The following is a 22,556-nucleotide window of genomic DNA, read 5'->3' as shown; positions in this document are numbered from 1 at the left end:
ACTATAGTACCCCTTAGTACAGGGATTTTTTCGAAAAATTACCAAATTTCGACCCTTTTATTTTTCGAGATAACTGGTTACAAACACTCTATAAGATGATGATAACGCATTATATGCACATATATAGCAATATTATCGTATAATAATTGAATTTTAAAAAGTGGATATTTTGGCCTATTTTGGAAAAAATCCCTGTACTATAGTACAGGGATTTTTCGAAAAATGATTAAATTTCGACCCTTTTATTTTTCGAAATAACTTGTTACAAACACTCTATAAGATGATGATAAGGAAATATATGCATATATATAGCAATATTATCGCATAATAATTGAATTTTAAAAGTGGATAATTTGGCCTTTTTTGGAAAAATATCCCTGTACTATTAGTACAGGGATTTTTTCGAAAAATGACAAGATTTCGATCCTTTTATTTTTCGACATAACTGGTTACAAACACTCTATAAGATGATGATAATGCAATATATGTACATATATAGCAATATTATCGCATAATAATTGAATTTTAAAAAGTGGCTATTTTGGAATTTTGTGGAAAAAAAACCCTGTACTAAAATTATAGTACAGAGATTTTTTCCAAAAATGACAAAATTTCGATCCTTTTATTTTTCGACATAACTGGTTACAAACACTCTATAAGATGATGATAACGCAATATATGCACATATATAGCAATATTATCGCATAATAACTGAATTTTAAAAAGTGGATATTTTGGCCTTTTTTGGAAAAAAAATCCTTTACTATTTAGTACAGGGATTTTTTCGAAAAATGACCAAATTTCGACCCTTTTATTTTTCGACATAACTGGTTACAAACACTCTATAAGATGATGATAATGCAATATATGCACATATATAGCAATATTATCGAATAATAATTGAATTTAAAAAAGTGGCTATTTCGGCCTTTTTTGGAAAAAAAAACCCTGTACTATAGTACAGGGATTTTTTCGAAAAATGACAAAATTTCGACCCTTTTATTTTTCGACATAACTGGTTACAAACACTCTATAAGATGATGATAATGCAATATATGCACATATATAGCAATATTATCGAATAATAATTGAATTTAAAAAAGTGGCTATTTTGGCCTTTTTTGGAAAAAAATCCCTGTACAAACACTCTATAAGATGATGATAACGCAATATATGCACATATATAGCAATATTATCGCAATCGTAATAATTTGATTTAAAAAAGTGGATATTTTGGTAATTTTTGGAAAAATTCCCTGTAAAAATGGCAAAATTTCAACCCTTTTATTTCTTGACATAACTTGTTAACACATCATAATCTGACATGCGCAGTATCACATAATGTGTTCTGCACATGTTATCTCAATACATATTTTAAGAAGTTAATATTTTGGCCACTTTTTGAAAAATCTCTGTACTATAATAGTACAGGGAAATTTTCGAAAGATGGCCAAATTTCGACCCTTTTATTTCTTGACATAACTGGTTACTATATCAAAATGTGACATGCGCAGAATTACCTCAATACATATTTTCTGAAGTTGATATTTTGGTCATTTTCTGAAAAAAAATCCCTGTGCTATACAGTAATATAGAAAAAAATGCCAAATTTCGACCCTTTTATTTTTTGACATAACTGGTTACTATATCATTATGTGAAATGCACAGAATCACATAATGCTTTGAGCGCATGTTACCTCAATATATATTTTGGCCATTTTTCAAAACATTTTTAAAAAGGTCATTTTGCAGGAATTGTACTACATCAGGATTGAACCCTGGATTTTGGGATTGAAAGGTAAGCATGTTAACCACCAAGCTACAGCTCCATTTCTCTTTTTCTCTTTATTACTCTACTGTACCCAAAATTTTATCAATTATTCTAAATTATATATATATTCTACTAATGGAATTGATACAATTATTTTATTGAAACATCACTTGGTCTTTACTCGATGCTTTTGCAAAAACCGCAAGAATACTTGTAAAAACCTCGTCCGGTTTCTTTGAGGCGTCTATAGCATAGTGTATACCTCGTTTTTTGTAGTAGTCAACTAGTGGTGCAGTTTGCGAGTGGTAAGCTTGTAGACGTTTACCCAATGTCTCGGCATTGTCATCTGAACGCCTCATCAAAGGTCCGCCAGTAATCTATTTGTGAAAAAGCATAAAAAAAATAATACAATAAATAAATGTTACAAAAAGGATTGTGCATTAAAATTAATTAATAATGTAAATATTATGTGGAAAACCCACCACTCAACCTTTATTTATAGTGAGAACAAATTGTTTAGATCTGAAATTTAATAATAAACATTATAATACAGTAAACAAATTGTAACCAAATAATAAACAAATAATAATAAACAAATTGTTTTAGACATCAAATTTAAAAATAAACTTACGTCATCTTTCATTGGCACTTTAGGCGGGCTAAATTCTTCGTGGTAGCTACGACCGCTGGCACGATGGATCAAACGACCGGTGATTCTCTTAACAAGAAGGTTGTCATCAACGGAAAACTCCACCACTGCATCTAGTTCTGTCATTCTCTTTGCTAGAAGGTTGTCAAGCTAAGAGGATAGATAAGGAAGTGAGTTAAGCTCTGTCTACACTATCAAAGGTAATGGGACGATTCGGCCCTGAGACGATGCGGCTCGGGACGATTCAGCCCTGGGACGATTCGGCCCGGGACGATTCGGTCCTTTGACGATTCGTCACAATTAAATTTATTGGCTGTAATTAATATGCATAAAATAAGCTTTTTCCCCAAACTTTATTTCCAGAGAGACTATGGGGTAGTACTACTAGGAAAAAAGATGCAATAAAGCAAAAATTTTGAAAACATTGTCGAAAATGATCAATTTTTAGTCATGCGAATGATGTAAACAAGTTACGCCCTCTGTTGGCCGCTTGGCGAATGCACGAAATAAACAAGGTTTTCGAAGTAATAAATTGAATATAAAATTACATTTTTTTAGTAATTTATTATATATATTATATCAAAATTGTCAATATCAATAAAATACAGATTGTTAAACACCTTTAAAAACTTGAAATACCCAAAAAAATGAATATGAATTTGGTCTAAAGAGAGACGTTTCGGCCCACAAAGTGGGATGTTTCGGCTCAAAAGTGGGCCGAATGGTCCCACCAAAAGTGGGCCGAATAGTCCCGGGCCGAATTGTCTCAGGGCCGAATCGTCCCTGAATCCTATCAAACCTTATGGGATGTGCCCATATATGGACATGATGATGTCATAGCACTACCATATTTGAGAATATCACTACCATACTTGGGCACATCACAATTTTTTTTGTCAAACTAGTTTGATAGTGTAGACAGAGCTTAAGACAAAGACCTTCCACTACTTACATAATACTGTGTTTTTTATAATATATAAATAGATAACCACCATTTCTGCTCTTTGCTTTTTTCGCTATGTTTTTTTTGCAATTTTAAATTCTTTATTGTTGTTGCATTGTTATTCTAATGTTTGAAAAAAATAAATGTTCCTTTTGTTTTGAAATTGAATGAATAAATGTTTCAAGACCATAAAATATTTACAAAACCAAAAAAAAGACAATACCTTTTCAGCTTGAACAACAGTTCTCGGAAAACCATCGAGAAGAAATCCATTTCTGCATTCTGGTTGGTCAAGTTTGCTGTCAATCATCTCAACGACCAGTTCATCGCTTACAAGGGCGCCACTATCCATCACCTTCTTGACCTTTTGACCCAAATCTGACCCAGAAGCTACTACAGCGCGCAACATATCTCCGGTTGCAAGGTGACATAGGCAAAACCTGGATGCCAACTTTGGTGCCTGTTGAAAAATATAAAAAATAAAAATATTTAAAAACTTATTAATTGAATGATGAGATACAACTACTAACCCCAAAACCTAAAGCTCTGTCTACACTACCAAACTAGTTTGACAAATGTGATGTGCCAATATATGGTAGTGATATGACATCATAGTGTCCATATATGGGCACATCAATATTTTTTTGTCAACATAAAGTTTGATAGTGTAGACAGAGCTTAAGAGTTAAATGTTGCATTCAATTTCAACCAGGAAATGGGGTTGGCCGTAGTGTTCAAATATTTCCCCTCAATAAATTTACGAGAAAAGGTGTCCTCCTCAATACTAAGGGTGTCCCATGAATAAAATAGCAACTACTGTATTGCACCCAGTTTGGTTACCTGCACACCCTTTCCTGCCCCAGGGGGGCCAAGCAGTACAACCTTAATGTTAAATGGCGATTCTTCTTCATCAGCTACTGGGGCTGTAGTATCAGGAACTGCAACAGCCATAGCTATTGATACAATAAGCTACCACAATAAGCTACCAGTGTTCAATAACACAATCCAAAAAAGACTCAGTCACGCATGCAATCAAAATATAGATTTGCAAGTCATAGAATACAATATGCTATACAAAATGTCAATATATCCAAGCTCCACTGTAGTAGTTCTCTGCCGCTCCTATCTCACAATGGCAGCCTCGGAGGGGCTAATATAGCTTTAAAGGCTTTGGACTTCAAAGAATTCTAGGAATCTTATCTCAGCTATACGAGATGTTATATAGATTGGTATTGATAATGTGTACATATTGATGATGTCAGTATATTTCCATATGAATATTTATTAGCATTCATAATCAGAACATTCCACTTTTTTTAGGGGGTGAAAATGATGAGCAAAATTTGTTTTATTTAGATGATGATATAAAATAATAAATTAATTATTAATATGATCAGAGGGGTGGTGGCAGGGTGGGGATGGTGGCAGGGTGGGGGATGGTGTCAGGGTGAAGGTTGGGTTGTTTTGGGGATGAAGACCGCAGTTTTATTAAAATGCTGCAGCTGTTATCTATAAGGCTTAGCTGCGCTTGAATTTATTGAAGACATCGTCCTTTATTCCTCGCTTGCTCTCCCCCTCCCCCATCCATGCCAGAAGACCCTTCACATCCCCCAACCCCCAACTTCTTTCTTTTTTTTTTTCTTTTTTTTTAAAGATTTTCCTCCTTTTTAAATGCAATTTCCAAGTGAAAATATTCAATCTCCTCTCATGTTGTTAATGTTGAGAGTCAGCTAATGTAGGCTTAGGCCTAGGCTTTCCGGGCACTGAAACTCCCAACCAGAAACCACCAAGCAGCAGCAGTAGTCGTTTCTTTGAGGACCCCATGTCATGGACCGACCCTGCACACCACACACAGCACAACAGGCAAGGTCAACAAGCAATGCCTAAAATTACCGGAAGAAGCCTCCAAATATGACTTACCTGTGTTCCTTTACCTGCTCCGGGAGGGCCTAAAAGCACTGCCTTTATCCCCTTCTCGTTAACTAATTGACTAAGTGGCTTTGCTCTTGCTTGTGGTGCCATTTTGTAGGATATTAATTAACAAAATGTACCGGTATCTATCGCCACGTTTGAAAGAGCGAGAGAAAGTCGAGCGTGTTATCTCAACAGCACCCTCTACTGTAGCAACGTTCTTTTTAAAGTATTAAAAAAAAGTATTATAATGCTGTTCCTTTTATATAATGTCAAAGAATGTGGGTTGTCCATGTGATTTCAGTTGTCTATATGATATCAAATGAAAAAGGAATAATACAAAAAATAAAAATGTCTCAGCCGTGTTGGGATATAATAATAATTCCTTCCATTATTTCCTATAATAATCAAATTATTTACGGAGGGTTTTAGATTTGTAAAACAGTTGGAAGTCATTTTTTATAAAAGTTACCATGTTCAATAACATGGTAATTTTTCGTGGTATCTCAGGATGAATTATTTGTGGTAAGAATCCTTTTGTTCAGTCAATATAATGTCATTCACGTTGCTATCTCCATGACAATTTAAAGCATGGGTTTTATCGTGACCACTTAATAGCCTAACCATGATATCAGTATCTAAATGGACTTTGCTCCCCGATTACCTCTGCAATACTCAGTGTTTTTTGAATAATATATAGGGAGAGTTATCTTTCATAATTATATTAATAAAAAGTAATAACTATATTACCTAAGCTCCTTAATATAATTTTAAATGTTTTATTATTGTATTTGTTTAAAGCTTAATTTTGTGTTTCAACAGGCTCCCTAAAAAACATATAGGAGTAATTGATACGTAAGTATACGACTCTAACATTTAATGGAATCGTCCAAGTAGGCTTATAGGCCCACTAGAATACTCAACATACAGAAACAATATAACATTGATCAATATTAGGCAAAGCAGACCTTTAAGCCTATTGCGGAATATAGCATATCGGGGACGTACAACATCTTTGGCTACAGCATCAGACATTGCTTGAACATTGACAGCACTGACGATCTCAATCAATAAAGGTTACGGTAAGTTGTAATTAATTATCATAAACAATGAGCTAAAATCACCAAGATATTAATTTAGAAAGTGGCATGTACATGGTTAAGCAGTATGAAGACAAATCTAGTCTAGGAGACAATGCAGTTTTGAATGTAAAGCAATAGAACATACTTTCTCATTTTAGAACCGTTTATTGAAAATGGCCAACGTGAATACACCATACAAATGGACTTTAGGCCGAGAACTAGCATCAAAAGCTGAAAAGGAACTGGGAGAAACTCCACGTGTTCGTGACGCTGCTTTTACTAAGATCAAGTCAAAGATGAAGGAACGAACCGACATTAGTTTTCGCAAAGATGACAAATTCATTTTACGGTTTTTACGCGCAAAGAAATTTGACGTCGACAGGGCTTTCAAAAGTTTGGTAAAGTATTACGAACTGAAAGAGAAACATCCAGATTTTTTCAACGATTACAAACCTTCGTCTGTTCTGCATGTTCTTGAAGATGGCTTTCCCGTTGTTTTTGATAACGTCGACAATGAAGGAAGACCAGTATTGGCTCTTAAAGTTTGTAAGTATATTACATTGTCTATAAATTTTACATTGTAGAATATATAACGCAAGTAAGTGTAAAAAACGAGTATTTCAATTAATTACTGCAGTAAAATCGTATTTATTAGTACAGTAAATCGTATTTTACATCAAAAACTGTGTCTCAAACTTTGTGTGACAAAAAATGTGATGGGCCCATATATGAACATGTTGATGTCATTTCAATACAATATTTTGACATATCACAAACTAGTTTGATAGTGTAGACAGAGCTTTGTAATTGTTTCGTTGCTTCTGCTTGCTACGACTTTAAGTTCATTTTTTATAGATCTTACATTTGTATTTAACCACTTGCTGAATGTGATGTGGTTATCTTCTAATCACCAAAATATTTGTTCAAGATTCATCAGAAATGTCATATCCGGAAATATATTACTGTGTATAATTCCACTATAACATATTCCATTTTTACGTAATGTAGAATTAAACAAAACTCTGAACGAACAGCAAGAAAGCTTTAATCAGGGAAGAGTGAAATTCTCACTATTCCCTGATTTAATACTTACTTCTTATGATGGCCAGTGACGAGTCATAATTATACATTCATCATGCTCATAAAAGAGAAAATAGAACTTTAATTATTTACAAGCAGAAGGACTATACCGGTGAAAAATAACCCCATTATATAGCTATACAGCATATTAGATGGCCTATAAACAGTAATAACATCGATGAGTCAATGTATGTTTATTACAAATTTGCAGCATAGGCCTAAATGATGAATAAACTGGTTATTATATTATCATCAATAGAGAATAATAATCATTGTAGGTCGATTGTATTATGCATGTTGTTAATGATAAGTAATTATTGTTGAAAATTCACTATTGATGATTTGATTTGAATTTATTATATTAAAATCGTTTAAAAATACATACAAAGTCAAAACATTACTTAAACTTCTGACATTATAGACAAATATATCATTACCAACAATCTTATTTTCATTGGGACTTTATTGCAGTCTAAATCTTCTTAAATGTCTGCTTGAAAAATATCATTTTCATACATTTTTTGTTTCATTTATCAGTTCATGTAAAGTGATCATTCATTGTTTACGTTCATACGAAGATGATGTGTGTTCACACTACTGTGACGCTGGGGTCAGTAGGTAAGTCTAATCACAAGTATCGTATGTTTATTTATCACTCATATTATCACCAATATTATCGTGATTGCTTTCACAATTTTTAATAATCAGTCGTTTACATAATGCGTAGAGGAATGTATAATTACATCATGCTGTCATTAGTACCCATGTCGGATATCATTATTTTTATGAGGTAGCCTCTCTCTAGTGTTAAAAATAGAGGGAATAGCATTACCATATGGCTGAACTTTCGGTAGCGTTTTTGTGAAATCTACACTGCGTATGTTACGGTACGTTTTAAATTAAAGCTTGGTTCCCACTTGCACGCAACGCAATGACGTATAAGCATACTGCAAGTAATTTGACCAATCACGACGCTATGATGCATCGTCTGAACTGTCGCTTGTGATTGGTCAACTCACTTTCTTATTTCAACGCGCGTGCAGATGACAATTCAGGATTAGTTGACATCCCATACTTTTTATGTTCTTGTTTTGTTTGGATTGAAACATAAATGACAGCAATTATTCCTACTTTATATTATAAGTATGTAATTGTTGATAACCTTTTATATAGTGTAAACATACTGTAAAGCTCTTTATATTTATAAACTTTATTCTCATATAATTACATAATATTCTACTAAAAAATGTATGTTGCTTTGCAGCCAAATGGAATGCAAGTGACTATAACATTATTGACATCGCAAAAGCAGTATTCATGGCAATGGAGATGCTGATAGAGAGTGAGAAGAACCAGATTAATGGAGTTGTACTGCTGGCAGATTTAGAAGGAATCGGCCTATCACATGCTATGCAGCTTAGCCCAGGATTCGCTAGGAAAGTTACCGCAATTTTTCAGGTAGGCCTACTTATAATTAGGGGATTATTTAGAATAAAATGACCACCTATTGTTATTGTACAAAATCTTATTATTTTTTTCCTTCTTTTTAATTCTTTCTGTACAAATTTTGTGTACCAATTATCTCAAAAAATGTTACCTCAATGATTTTCAATAATAATCTGTATCATAATTAAACAATCTACTGTGACGTCATCAGGTCGACATTTTGTGAATTCACCCTATCAATCATATTTTCATAACTGCCTTTCATTTTTATTAGAATTGACGATCATGTGTGAGATAAAAGAGTTCAATATTCTTATGATGTGATTAGTGGGCAACGTCATAGTTGGCAACGTCATAGTTGGGAAAACGTCTGACCACAACCTTTTTAATCTCCATGACGCAAATTTCGTCACAGTAGTTAAATTATCATCAAATAGTCTGGAAGATGCCTACATATTAACACCAATCTGTGCAGTATATAATTTATGTTTAACACAACAACTAATTTCTATTTTTCCTGTTTATTTCCAGAACTGTGTACCCGTTCGTCTCCAGGGCATTCATTTCGTTAATGAGCCGGTTGTATTTTCAGGAGTCTACCACATACTGAAGCCATTTATGCAAGACAAGATTAAGAAAAGGGTATGCGATTTGGATTACTTGTAAATAAACACAGGGCAGAAACACTACGTCGTCTTACAAAGAATATTTCAAACCAACAGTAGTTTGTCTTTTACAGATAATGGTTTGAATTGTTAATAAAAACACAAACCATTGTTAGTCTTTCAAACAATGGTCTGTCAACAAACTTTGGTTTTTATTTTATAAACCATAGTTTCTAAAGAAAAAACCATTGTTTGTTCTTTACAATTTGTGGTTTTTCTTTTACAAACCCTTGTTTGTCTTGTTAATAAATGGTCTGTCATTTACAACCCTTGGTTTGTCTTTTACAAACCATAGTTTATCTTTGCAAACCATCATTAGTTTGTCAGATAAAGGTTCGTCTTTTACAAACCATGGTTCGTCTTGTTGATAAAAATGCAAACCATTATTCGCTTTCAAAAAATGGTCTGTCATTTACAACTCTTGGTTTGTCTTTTACAAACCATATCTTTGCAAACCATCATTAGTTTGTCAGATAATGGTTCGTCTTTTACAAACCATGGTACAAACCACTATTTTCAAACATTACATTTACATTAATTTTACAAGCCATGATTTTTCTTTCTAAAGAAAAAAACCATGGTTTGTTCTTTACAATTTGTGGTTTGTCTTTTCCAAACCATGGTTTATCTTTTAATAAAAAAGACAAACCATACTTTTGTTCTTTTCGTTTTTTTCAACGGTTCGTCTCTTAAAAGCCATGGTTTGTAGAACAGTAGATATATATGTCAGGCGACACCCCGTAATAAAGGCACATTTATTCAAAGATAGTTTGAAAAAACGGGAGGGAAAAAACGTATGTGTAATTTCCCAGTGGAAAACAAAGCTAACCCGTATGAACTTTTTACTACATAATTTATATTGCCATAGATGAACTTTTCACTACATAAGTTATATTGCCATAGATGAACTTTTCACTACATAAGTTATATTGCCATAGATGAACCTTTCACTACATAAATTATATTGCCATAGATGAACCTTTCACTACATAAGTTATATTGCCATAGATGAACTTTTCACTACATAAGTTATATTGCCATAGATGAACCTTTCACTACATAAATTATATTGCCATAGATGAACCTTTCACTACATAAGTTATATTGCCATAGATGAACTTTTCACTACATAAGTTATATTGCCATAGATGAACCTTTCACTACATAATTTATATTGCCATAGATGAACCTTTCACTACATAAGTTATATTGCCATAGATGAACTTTTCACTACATAAGTTATATTGCCATAGATGAACCTTTCACTACATAAGTTATATTGCCATAGATGAACCTTTCACTACATAAGTTATATTGCCATAGATGAACTTTTCACTACATAAGTTATATTGCCATAGATGAACTTTTCACTACATAATTTATATTGCTATCAATCGATAGCAATGTTTTGTATTCAAATGACTCACAAGAAATGCCACATTGCTAAAAATATACATCATAATCTAAAATAAACATTATTATCGTCAATGTCATACATCAGGTGCCAAACCAAATGTGATAAACGTTTAAAGCTCTGTCTACACTATCAAACTACTTTGACAAAAAAAGTGTGATGTGCCCAAATATGGTAGTAGTATTCTTAAATATGGTAGTGACATCATCATGTCCATATATGGACTAATCACTTTTTTTTTAGATAAAGTTTGATAGTGTAGACAGAGCTTTATATTAATAACGTCCAAAAGCTCGTTGGCAGTTTGCATAAGTATGATTTGTCTGTTTGTTCTTTTAGGTTTTTACCATAGAATTCGCGAATAGTGAGTTCTTTCTAATCTCTGTGTCAACGGGGTGCTATAAATCATATAAATATTCATAAATGTGTATGATGTCATTTTGAAAATGAAAACATACGTGTTGACCTATGATATATATATACAACATATTCAACATCGGATTTACACTCATGTGCTTTGCCCCAAGTCTGTATTTATTGTCTTTTTTATGTTAGTCCACCAGTCGACGTTTCCATTTTTGTCTGAAAATACAGTTTACAAGCTCAAGTAGTATACATATGAAACGCCATAGGTGCCAAAATATGTATCTTTTTTACTAATATTAATTCATAACTACGTCTGGAACCCAGACTACGTATATGCCTATTTTAATTCGTTTGTATCTTTGTATTCAAAGGTTCAATGTCACGGTCGGACTTACTCCAGTCTTCATGAATATATACCCGCAGACATCCTACCATCTGACTACGACGGCACCACCGGGCCATACTCTAACGAATCATGGACAAAACGGTTCTTGGAGTTAGATCCAGTATTCGAAGAGAATTTTAGTTTTGGTTTACAGAAGAAAAAGAAATCTAAAGGTTCCAAAATGAAAAAGGAAAAGTCTGGAAAGGGAGAGGAAAAAGAAAAGGAAAGTTTACCAAGTAAAGGAAAGGATGGTTATAAAAAGAAAACTCATACTTTATGAATGTGGATTAAGCCGGCTATGGTTAAGACAAAAACTGTCACAGAGCTGAATATACTTTCCTTTTTTTCTGTTAAAAACAGAAATTGTACATCAGTAAATGCTAATAGAATAGCTACTCATTAGTTCAGACTTATATATAGCTTTTCCATTATAAGGATAAGTTCATTTTACAAATTATTGCTAATTTCATACCAAGTATAACAAGCATGTGGACGATCTGGGGTGGAGTTTTTAATCTAGTAACTAAAGGGACGGGTGTAAATGTGGGTGGGAGTGTGGACTACCACACCTAGGTTAAAAAAAGAGACAATCCATCTAGCCCAAGGTAACTGATTCAGTTAAAGAGCTTGAGTTTCCATTTAGTACTATTTCGTTAAACATTTTCGACTACTTTACGATTGTCAAAAGATGCTTTAGACCTAGACAGTACTAGATATTTTATATGCTGTTATCTACCTCATTAAATGCGTTACCGTCCTATTTACAATCTACAAATAATAAGAAAATAGTGTATCCTCGATTAAACTCCTATTGTTAAAAACAGCTTTTATAACATCCATAAGGGAAAAGCTGAGAGATAAGCTTTTTTAAATATGAAAAAAAAGGATTTTATGATACAATTATATCTGTACTATCTATTTTTTGTTAAATCCATTAGATCTTCTGCTAAGACTAAAGGTCCATTTACACTAGGGCGATAACGATTGACGATAAAAAGATAAATATGCATTTTTCATACCTAAAACAAAAGAATTTTAAAAAGTCATCCTAGAACTATGGGATTATCATGCTGCCTTTGATGAAAATAATATTTCCACACGTCCAATCAAATAACGTCATGATTAGTAAGAGCAAATAATATTGTTACAATACAACGATTTTATTGTTTTTATTGATCATGACGTCATTTGATTGGATTTTCAAAAATATTATTTTTATCAAAATACAGCATCATGATTATCCTATTAGTTCTAGAACGAAAAATGTATGTTTATCTATTTATCGTCGATCGTTATCGCCTAGTGTAAATGGGCCTTAATACGAAATAAAATGTTATTTTATTTTCAAATCTTTTTAATGTAACTAATGTTCCCAATTGTATTATAAAACAAAATTAAATTATTTGATATTTAAAAATATTTTACTAACTGTATTGTCTTGATGTTATTTTATTTTAATTTTAATCCTAGTTATGTTATCTGTCTACTCATGGGCCAGAGGCAAGCAAGCTAAAAAATAGAGACGTTGTCGATGTTATGGTGTCTGTAGTAGAAAACCATGGTATAAAAGTGAGCCACCTAACGATAGGCGTTTTTTTTCCGGGTTTAGTTGTGAAGATGAATTAATTAAAACACAATTGGCTTTCACTGATGACCTGTACTATTTTTTATTGACAAGTTATATTTTATGACATTTTGAAATAAAATGACAGTCCGCATACAAATGTTCTTAACCTAATTACTATAAAAATATTGATCGACAATTTATGAATTTTTTTTTTACCTCTTTTTATGAGTTGTCATTATTCCTTAATGGAACCACATCTGGCATAGATGCTTTTCTTGAAAATATTAGTCCTATCACATGGGTAAGCCATATGTTTTTTTTTAATTATTCAGTATAAACGGTATATAATAATAAATAAACAAATATTATATTCATAAATTGAATATAATAATAACATATAAGATTCAGGTTTTTTATGCATAGCTAATTTAGTGTGTACCACACAGAGAAACTATCAGATCTGGAGTTTTTTCAGTAATCCGAGAGCGACAATTGCGATCTATTTTGGTTTCGTTAAAGCATATGATTCTAGAGAAGGGTTTTAACTTTCTTGATGAAAAGACGATTGTTTATCAGTGAGCACTATACAAACAGATTTTTATAAACTATAAATAATTTATAAAAAATTATTCGAGCTGAAATTTGAAAAGGCCTACTGAAATAAATACATCAACGGGTCAACAGGTTGTAGTAAAGAATATCTATCAAAGTGTCAGAATACAAAATGCATACCATAATAATATTATAGTACCGTATTAATATGCGTTAGTCATAAAATTCATCAGAGCGGTAACGCAGGGTGATAAGATGTAGTAGGCCTATATACAGAAGCACTCATTATCAGTGTGAACGTTTAACAAGTTTACGTTTATGGTTACAGAATCCCATTTTTATTGATATAATTATTCATAAGAAAAAAAGCCTAAAATAACCTAGTAATATAAAGGGGTTTCCTATTATATTAAATAGCAATGTCGACTGCATCTCTCGATCTTTTTCGTAATATACGTAAAGGCTAGTATAGTTTTATAGTAGGCCTATAAATGTTTTCTTAAAAACGTCTTTTTAGTGTACAGCAAGGTGATACAAACCACCTAAAAATGTTGTAAAAACTTCGACGAAAGTACACATTAGTGTACGCATACAGAAGAGGATTTACAGCCGAGTTCAGCCACAGGAGATAGTTAGCCATATCCCAAACTAGGACGGATATAATATCATGATCTCTATACACAACATCTACAATTAGAACGATGTTATACGGCAACCAGCATATAATAAAAACCCCAACTAGGATAGAAAGCATCTTGGCCGCTTGTATGTGTTTTCCCCTTGAATCGGAGCTCTTTCGTCGACTTGGTGATTCCGATTTCTGCGGTAAAGTGGTCGGTGAATTCTTTGGTGCGGAGGAGACTGTTTTCAGATCTGCTTTCGTTCTTGTCGATTTTAAGGCGATATCATCGGGTGATAAAGTTGCTTTTGTAACAACGTCATCCGTAATCGTATCAACACCATCGAGCGATTTACTCTCCGTAAGTACTCCGGACGATGGGCCTACCTCTGAGGCTACGCCGGAATCTTTAGATTCCGCGCGTGGCTTTTGTTTGATTGGCTTCGATGTCGTCACAAGACCGGCTGTACGTTCCCGAATATTGGTATAAATTTTAATGTACAACACAATTACAATTCCGAGTGGAATAAGAAATTCAACAAATAATGCAGTAATTGTGTATGGTAGATGCTGAACGGCGTTTAGTTCACACTCTTCGTCAAAATCGACGAGATCTTCCGTTATTACTTCAAACAAAATCACCGCGATGAGATGAAAGCCAATAGATATTAACCAAGAAACGGATATTTGCCAAAGAGCTCTTGTCTTAGTCTGATACGATGTGTAGCTGAGTCCTTTCTTGATGAGAAGATAACGATCGGTTGATATCAATACAATACAGTACGCAGACTGTGTCGTTACAGTGTAATCGACAAATGTCCAGAAAATACAAGGAATTTTACCGTACGGCCAGTGATCATGCCACCTCCATAAATTATCTAACGGTAGACTCATCAACCCTACGATCAGGTCACTAATAGCTAGATTCAGAAGAAAAAGATGAGAAACTTTGTTCCTAATATCCCGATATATGATGAAGGATACGATCACCATTACATTGCCAATAATGGTAAATAAAGCCGCGATCCACAGCCCTATGAATGCTACCCATCCTTCGTGGGGTAATACAAACTCGCTAGTTATATTCTCAGCGTATACGCTATCCTCGCTCGACATGCTGACCGTGTATCCTTCAATCTCAACTACTTGTCCAACAGTGCATTTCTCGAATGAAACGAAGTCATCGTTGAGATACGTTTATTGGATGACTGGCTTAATAGCTCATGATGTTTCAACCAATGAAATCGAGTATACATATTGTCTGATTCCTCGCTCGTTATTTTAGTCTTGATACAATTTTAAAAAAAACATACAATAGAAACAAAAATCTTTGTTTGGGGCAAACCCAAACAGAATCCCATAGACGTGTCCCCAAGGAGTGGTTCTACTGTATTGTAGTTTTGGTGGTTTGTTTTTTATTCGGGATATTTGAAATGAATGAAGAAATAAATAAAAAATAAAATAAATAATTGATTTAGTTAAATGCCATAGGCTCATGGTTAATGTAATTGTATTTTATATAATTGATCTGTAGGAAGAAATCTGAATTTCCGCTTGGCGTCCCATACGTGATTCACTGACTGTGACGTTCATACGTCCGTTAAATTATAATATAAATCTAGTTTTAATGAGAGCTTTGAACTATTATATGTTTTCAAATGAAACGAAACATTATAATGCAGCAAAAAAGTCCATAGAGAACAACGGATCACTAATGTAAGCACGACGATCACCTTCTAATTCTAAGTTGGGTTTTCAACACAAGACGACACTGAATTTCTTACGGACGTTATTTGCACACCATTATTCATGGGATGTCTGAAAAACTGAAAATGATGTCAACAGTCCTCTGAGCACACCTTAGAATAAATTATATCTTCAATCATCATATGTTGTATTTTATATCTACATGCTTTAATATTCCTACAATAGGACAACTATTACTACTACCATGCAGCTACTAATCTCACTAAGGACTGGGACAGACTGAACATTTACACGGGAAGCGACACGGGGCAAGCGTCACACATTATTGCACCGAGTTGCACGAAGCTTGAAAAAGTTGCCCATAATGGAGCAACTAGGTAATACATTCAACGCGTTTAAGAAAATCGAATGACGCCTACACGTCACATTCGCTTTGATGTTCACGCTAAAATCGTTCGTCGCGTCAAAATTACGGTTCGATTTGACGATTGACGCGCGCCGCTTCTCGTGTAAATTGTTAAGCGTGCATCGGCCTTTAACACACAGTACAGTGTACTGCGACCTTTACTATTAACATTCGATTATAAAGATTTATATAAGTAGGCCTACGGTATATGCTTACACATCAGGCAAACGAAAGCATTACTTCGCTGTGACTATACGAACGTGTTTTATTCTTTGAATAAATATTTGCATATATAGTGTTTTTTAGGTAATTGCTTAATACTGTATACCTATTCATAAAGGCATTTAACACCGATATTGGTGGTGACGCTAATATGAGGCAATCAAGATAGAACTTGCGTTTTGTTGAGGTAATAGATACATTTTAATATAACCTAATTATTTACATGATGGCAAGCATTCAATATAGTATAGAGTTACATAATATAGAAAAGACGTATATTAATATCATCAGCAATTTAACACGCACTGAATTGGTTTCACAACTTCATACATGGAGCTGCTATAAAACAGTTCACGTACGTGTATTTTTGCGAGCGAACGATACATTCTCGAGAACAGCATTATGTTTGTTTGGTCATGTTTCATAATACACATAATGGATCCTCGTGTATCTCAAGAATATTATTGATGAAATAACTGATAAACATAGAAATTCGACGGAAGAAATTCAAATGAAAACAATCTCGTGGACATACGTGACGTTTCTTGACCACAAAGTCCAACAATTTGCGCACTTCTTTGTGTATTTTACCCTTGGAATTCATATTAGCCTTAAGCTCTGTCTACACTATCAACTAGTTTGACAACAAAAAGTGTGATGTGCCTAAATATGGTAGTGATATGACATTATCATGTCCTTATATGGGCACATCACATTTGTTATCAGATAAAGTCTGACGGTGTAGACAGAGCTTTAAAGATGTATTGTCCCCCTGAAAAAGAATGTTTTGTTGAATATGCAATGCCAATGGCACATAATAGTTGTGAACTTTGACCAAAAATTGGATCGAAAAACAATGTATTTTTACTTGAAAGAAAAAAACTGTATTTCAAAGCAAAACGATCGTCAAATTGGCTGCCAGCCATGGGTTTTTTATTTAATTAATTTTTATTTTTATTTTAATAATTTTTTCCGGTTTTTTTTCATACGGAAGTTTTTAATAAAGCTACACAATAACCTATTTCTTATTTAATTAGGCCAATCTTCAATTTTCATGTTCTTGGGGGACAGCTATAGAGTTTAAGGCTCTGTGTACTTGGAACATAAAGTTTAAGTTCAAACATAAATACCAAGTATTATATTTGCTGGTATATTGTAGTGTTTGACCGGACAAGAAATAATAATAATATGCTGATATCTCGACAGGTTCAATCAATTCAATTTAACAGTGAGTCGGTCAACATTTAGGACATCAATTAAAGTAGATGCCGCGGGGTAAATTCAGGCCTGTAGGCTTATACTGCCGTATTATAAACATTATTTTAAATTACTTCACCTCATGTGTGCTTTTTAAGAATTCTCCGGGTGTATGTATACGGCACGACCAAACGTAGTTCCGGTTCCGAAACTAGATACGCATTTATTATGGGTTTGGAAGCTTTCGCGACTACGTAAATTCTTGAACTAGGAAAGTACTGTATTGCGTAATCACAAGTGGGAACCGACGACGCAACAGTGCTGCAAACATCGCAGGTTTGATTTCACGCATTTTTCGTACGTTGCGTATGTTGCGTCGCTATAGTGGGAACAAGCTTAAAATTTGTAATTACGCAATACAGCACTTTGCGTCAATTATACGTCGCTGCGTTGTGTTCTAGTGGGAACCACGCTTTAGAGAGCGCAAACCTTCGCCTAGGCATATGAACATATAATGACGTGTTCCCATACAGCTATGAAACCTATACTTTAAAATCTTAAGAAAATCGGTCTTTTGAATATTAAATCCTGCTAACAAAATATACAAAGAAACAAACAGTACACACACACGCAACACACGCGATCGACCACACAACCTCTCGCTATTCTGGCTGGCGGTAATTATTAGTTAGGCCTAAATGCCTTGAATATCCAGTAAATGAAATATCTAAAGCCATGTCTACGCTATCAAACTTCATGTGACAGAAAAATGTGATGTGCCCGTATATGGATATGATGATGTCATATCACTACCATATTTGGGCACATCACACACTTTTTGTCAAACTAGTTTGATAGTGTAAACAGACCTTAAGAAACATTGCTTACCATAACTGAATACTCAGGGGCATTATTATTATTAATAAACCAATTATGTGTGATCAATACTAATAACTATACACCAAAGCGATCACCATTTAGCAAACGTCAAAGGACAAATTAAAACAATAGATACTAAATACAAGCGCATACAAAATGTATACTTAAGCGTGGTTCCCACTAGAGACGCAACGCGATGACGTACGCGCAACGCGAGTTGACCAATCACAAGCCACTGTTTGAATAATCCTTTGCTTGTGATCAAATCAATTGCGCTGCGCGTTATGGTAGCGTCGCTTCAATTGTGGGAACCAAACTTTATTGTATCACGCGCGCGCAAAAGATTATTATTGAATTGAATTGATATCAGCAGTACTCTCACGCACGTGAGGATCATATTATACAGATATTGACTGCTTAGAGGTTAAATATAAGATTTGACATCCCCGAGGGAATGATATTATGTTCGAGGGAATATATATTTCCCGAAGCGCCAGCTGAGGGAAATATATATTCCCCTCGAACATAATATCATTCCCAAGGGGATGTCAAATCTTATATTTAACCGATATAAAAGGCAATATCTGTTATATTATATAGCCAAGAACAAGTCTGCTGGTGAAGCTAGGCTAGGCCTCCTATTCTATAGTATTTGTATTGTATGTAAACAAGCCTCCTGCCTAGACACCTTACCTTGCGAAGAATAATATACAGATAATTACTAATTAATGATTCCTTGGCAATAAAATATTCACTTAGGCCTAGGTCGTTTAAATTAACAGAAGAATTTCCATCAATAAGCCTATTAATAATAATATTATAATCAGGTAGGCCGAATAAACAATTCATCGTCTTCTCTTCGAGGAGCTAGCCGAATCACCGGATGTTCAGCGCGTAGTTACTAGGTTACTACCGTGAGTATTGACCAATCACAAACGGTGTTTCATCACATTTAGGGAGGACTAATAACAAATGAGGGCGCTATGTATGCATAGTTTAAATAGTTTAGATGAATAATTTCTTGAAGCAACTTCCGTGGCGCAGCGGCGGAAGCGTTGTCTTGCGATGGAGTGACAATTCCACCCGAGTTCAAATCCAGTAGATGACTTTTGTTTATTTATCGGCGAACGCGAGTGTTGCCACACGAAAATTACACAGTCAATATCATCGAACTCGAGAATGTATATGATTAATGACAGGGGACACGATAATTACGCGAAAATTACTCAGTCAATATCATCGTTCTCGAGGATATATACGATTTACGATCCTCGAAGCGACAGTCATGTGACGCAGTTTCAACCAATCACGTTCACGTATTTACATAGGCTATGTAATATAATTGAATAACACACGTTTCTCAATTATTGCGCCAATTGATTATTCGAAAAACTGTAGCCTAATTTTTGTTTAAAGAAAGTTAAGTGGAATGTTCACAAAATCATGGCTTGAAAATACAAGGCTTCATCCAAATAGAAAAAAAAAAAAAAAAAAAAATTTCATTTTGATATTAAAAAAGTTATTAGGCTATAATTAATTAGTAGGCCTACGAAGTGCCTACGTATTAAATATTTATTATCGATAGATAACCTTAAATATATTAGCCGTAAAAATAGTATTTTAATTCAATTTATGATTTAATATCTCAGTAAAGACAGTGTGTCGACATTTTATAATTCGACACAGACATAGCATAACACAGGTTTCTCCGTATCATTGTTTCACACCTAAACTATTGTAATTTGAAACTATTGTAATTTGATGTTTAATATCCGACTTGATGTTTTTATTAACCGGCAATTATAATCCGTTTACGATGGGTTAATGTAAGATACACCAGTGCTTGAAAATATAATAATGATTTTGTATGTGACGTCATTAAAATAATTAATGATTATCCTAAATAGTTTTAGAATAAAAACCTTTCTAATTTATTTTGTTTTATTATAAGAAATATTATTATATAGTTATTGTTAATTATCGTCCTAGAGCATAAATGGGCCTTTAAACACCTTTACAGCACAACGCTTTAGTGCACCAAGCATTACAGTATGATTATTATATATAAACTTTCTTTCACATTGTAAAAATCTAATTAAAATATAAATTTACGCCTGTTTACAGTTTGTCTACGGCCAATGTAAACAGCAATATCTTATAGAGACTAATACCCAAATAAAAAGTCAACACACTCTCTTTAGGAAATCAAGTGTCGCATTATTCCAATATGTCTTGGCCAACAGATAACGTTTCTTTAATAATGTATATAAATATTTGGGCAAGACAAGGTGATACTTTCCTAATGTCAACCTCGGTATAATTGTTATAGTGTGTAATAGTATTAACCTAGTTTGAAGAAAGTGATTGTTTTCGGCAATTATTATGTTAACAATTACGGCGTCTCGTACATTTATTTCATTTTTACAATATTCTTCCACGGTTGAGAGGTACAAAGGCAAGACGTTACGCCGAGAGACAATCGACGACGTGCGCTGCCAAATCCGGGTCACACGTTCACATTACGCGATTAATGTTTCAAATTATTCATTTCATTTATATGTGATTGCGCTAGTTACAATCCGTTACGCGTGAGTAAATAATGAATGACGTAATGCAATAAATAGGGACATAAATAGGGACATAATTCGTACTCGTGGTTCACTGCGAGTACGCCAACACGCCAGGAATTTTGTAAATAAAGGTGGAATGAATTTAGCTGTCGTTATTTTGTACTTGTCGTCGGAAGACTATTGAATTCTAGCCGGATAATGTATGGTTCTACTAATGTATTCAATTTATGTACATACATTTTAACCATCTGCGCCGTGATTTCAAATTATTGTAATTAAATTATTGTTCACCATACGTTGAGTCATTCATAACCAAATGTATCAACATTTTGGATAAATTTTGTTGATGAATCTACAATCAAGAAATGAAAAATGATGAAACAATATTTTCCATTTTAATGTTTGTTCAGTTAGTTTGTTGCCAATTAACAGGAAAATAATATAGATTAAGTAGGTATGTGGATGAGTATGGTACATGTAAGTCATGGTGGTTTGGTTTGGATTATTTTCAGCCTGTATTAGTACACTTAAATTAAGTGGCTATATCTTGAAATCAATGTTAGAAAAGCCCGTGACTGTTTAGAATTGGGTTATCATTTTTAGTAAACGGGTTTGGCTGAAAAAAATGATTTGCACATTAATGTAGAATTTCGGCGGCGGGATGTTTGCACATTAGTGGATTATACATTTTTACAGATTTGCACATTTGAGGGTGCCATGTTTCAACAAATGTGGTTGTCTGCACATTTGAGGGCAACATGTTTGCAGTGGTTGTTTGCACAAATGTGGTTGTTTACACAAATGTGATTGTTTGCATATTTCACAGCTCAACACGGTGCCATGTTGTTAAATAAAATCACATTTCAGAATTGAACGGCCGTCTTCCGTTTCATAAAACGTAGCCTTAATAGGTTCAGAACAAAAGATGAATGGTCGTTCATGATAGGACGAAATTAAGTGCCTTGTTACGGTAGTTTGTTAATATACTCAGCTAATATTATTAACATCATTCTGTAGCTGATTTGTCTGCAAACAATTATTAATAATAAACATTAATTTGTTTATGCAGTATCACTTTCACGGTTTAGAAAAGCTAATATGAATAAAGATAGGCCTATAAATGAA

General features: G+C 33.7%; 3 protein-coding genes across 4 annotated transcripts; 1 reads left to right on the top strand and 2 right to left on the bottom strand.

Moving 5' to 3' along the window:
- Positions 1-1,826: 1,826 nt before the first annotated feature.
- Positions 1,827-5,452, bottom strand: LOC144839969 (adenylate kinase 2, mitochondrial-like). 2 transcript variants are annotated; one of them, XM_078695572.1, is made up of 4 exons: positions 5,284-5,452; positions 3,587-3,823; positions 2,403-2,570; positions 1,827-2,148 (listed from the first exon to the last, which is right to left on the bottom strand). In XM_078695572.1, the coding sequence occupies exons 1-4, from the start codon at positions 5,383-5,385 to the stop codon at positions 1,927-1,929; spliced, it is 729 nt and encodes a 242-aa protein (XP_078551698.1). In that variant the 5' UTR covers positions 5,386-5,452; the 3' UTR covers positions 1,827-1,926. The 2 variants fall into 2 exon arrangements, with proteins under 2 accessions (XP_078551698.1, XP_078551697.1); XM_078695571.1 differs by lacking the exon at positions 5,284-5,452 and adding an exon at positions 4,204-4,591.
- Positions 5,453-6,529: 1,077 nt separating this feature from the next.
- On the top strand, positions 6,530-11,992 carry LOC144840915 (alpha-tocopherol transfer protein-like). Its single transcript, XM_078697003.1, has 4 exons — positions 6,530-6,902; positions 8,701-8,894; positions 9,414-9,524; positions 11,699-11,992. The coding sequence occupies exons 1-4, from the start codon at positions 6,530-6,532 to the stop codon at positions 11,990-11,992; spliced, it is 972 nt and encodes a 323-aa protein (XP_078553129.1).
- A 2,250-nt stretch (positions 11,993-14,242) lies between these two features.
- Positions 14,243-15,644, bottom strand: LOC144839958 (muscarinic acetylcholine receptor M1-like). Its single transcript, XM_078695556.1, has one exon. The coding sequence runs from the start codon at positions 15,564-15,566 to the stop codon at positions 14,331-14,333; it is 1,236 nt and encodes a 411-aa protein (XP_078551682.1). The 5' UTR covers positions 15,567-15,644; the 3' UTR covers positions 14,243-14,330.
- Between the last annotated feature and the right edge of the window lie 6,912 nt (positions 15,645-22,556).

This window comes from Antedon bifida, chromosome 4 (assembly GCF_963402885.1).
Source record: "Antedon bifida chromosome 4, ecAntBifi1.1, whole genome shotgun sequence".
Taxonomy (NCBI): Eukaryota; Metazoa; Echinodermata; class Crinoidea; order Comatulida; family Antedonidae; genus Antedon; species Antedon bifida.
Note: the sequence above shows the minus strand (reverse complement) of the source record. Positions and strands in the feature narration are given on the sequence as shown.

Coding starts and splice junctions, on each gene's coding strand:
- LOC144839969 (XM_078695571.1), bottom strand. CDS start 4,314: ATGGCTGTTGCAGTTCCTGATACTACAGCCCCAGTAGCTGATGAAGAA. Junction 3,824..4,203: donor GGGCAGGAAAGGGTGTGCAG/GTAACCAAACTG, acceptor ATTTTTCAACAG/GCACCAAAGTTGGCATCCAG. Junction 2,149..2,402: donor AAGTGCCAATGAAAGATGAC/GTAAGTTTATTT, acceptor TTTCACAAATAG/ATTACTGGCGGACCTTTGAT.
- LOC144839958 (XM_078695556.1), bottom strand. CDS start 15,566: ATGTCGAGCGAGGATAGCGTATACGCTGAGAATATAACTAGCGAGTTT.
- LOC144840915 (XM_078697003.1), top strand. CDS start 6,530: ATGGCCAACGTGAATACACCATACAAATGGACTTTAGGCCGAGAACTA. Junction 6,903..8,700: donor AGTATTGGCTCTTAAAGTTT/GTAAGTATATTA, acceptor GTTGCTTTGCAG/CCAAATGGAATGCAAGTGAC. Junction 9,525..11,698: donor AAGACAAGATTAAGAAAAGG/GTATGCGATTTG, acceptor TTGTATTCAAAG/GTTCAATGTCACGGTCGGAC.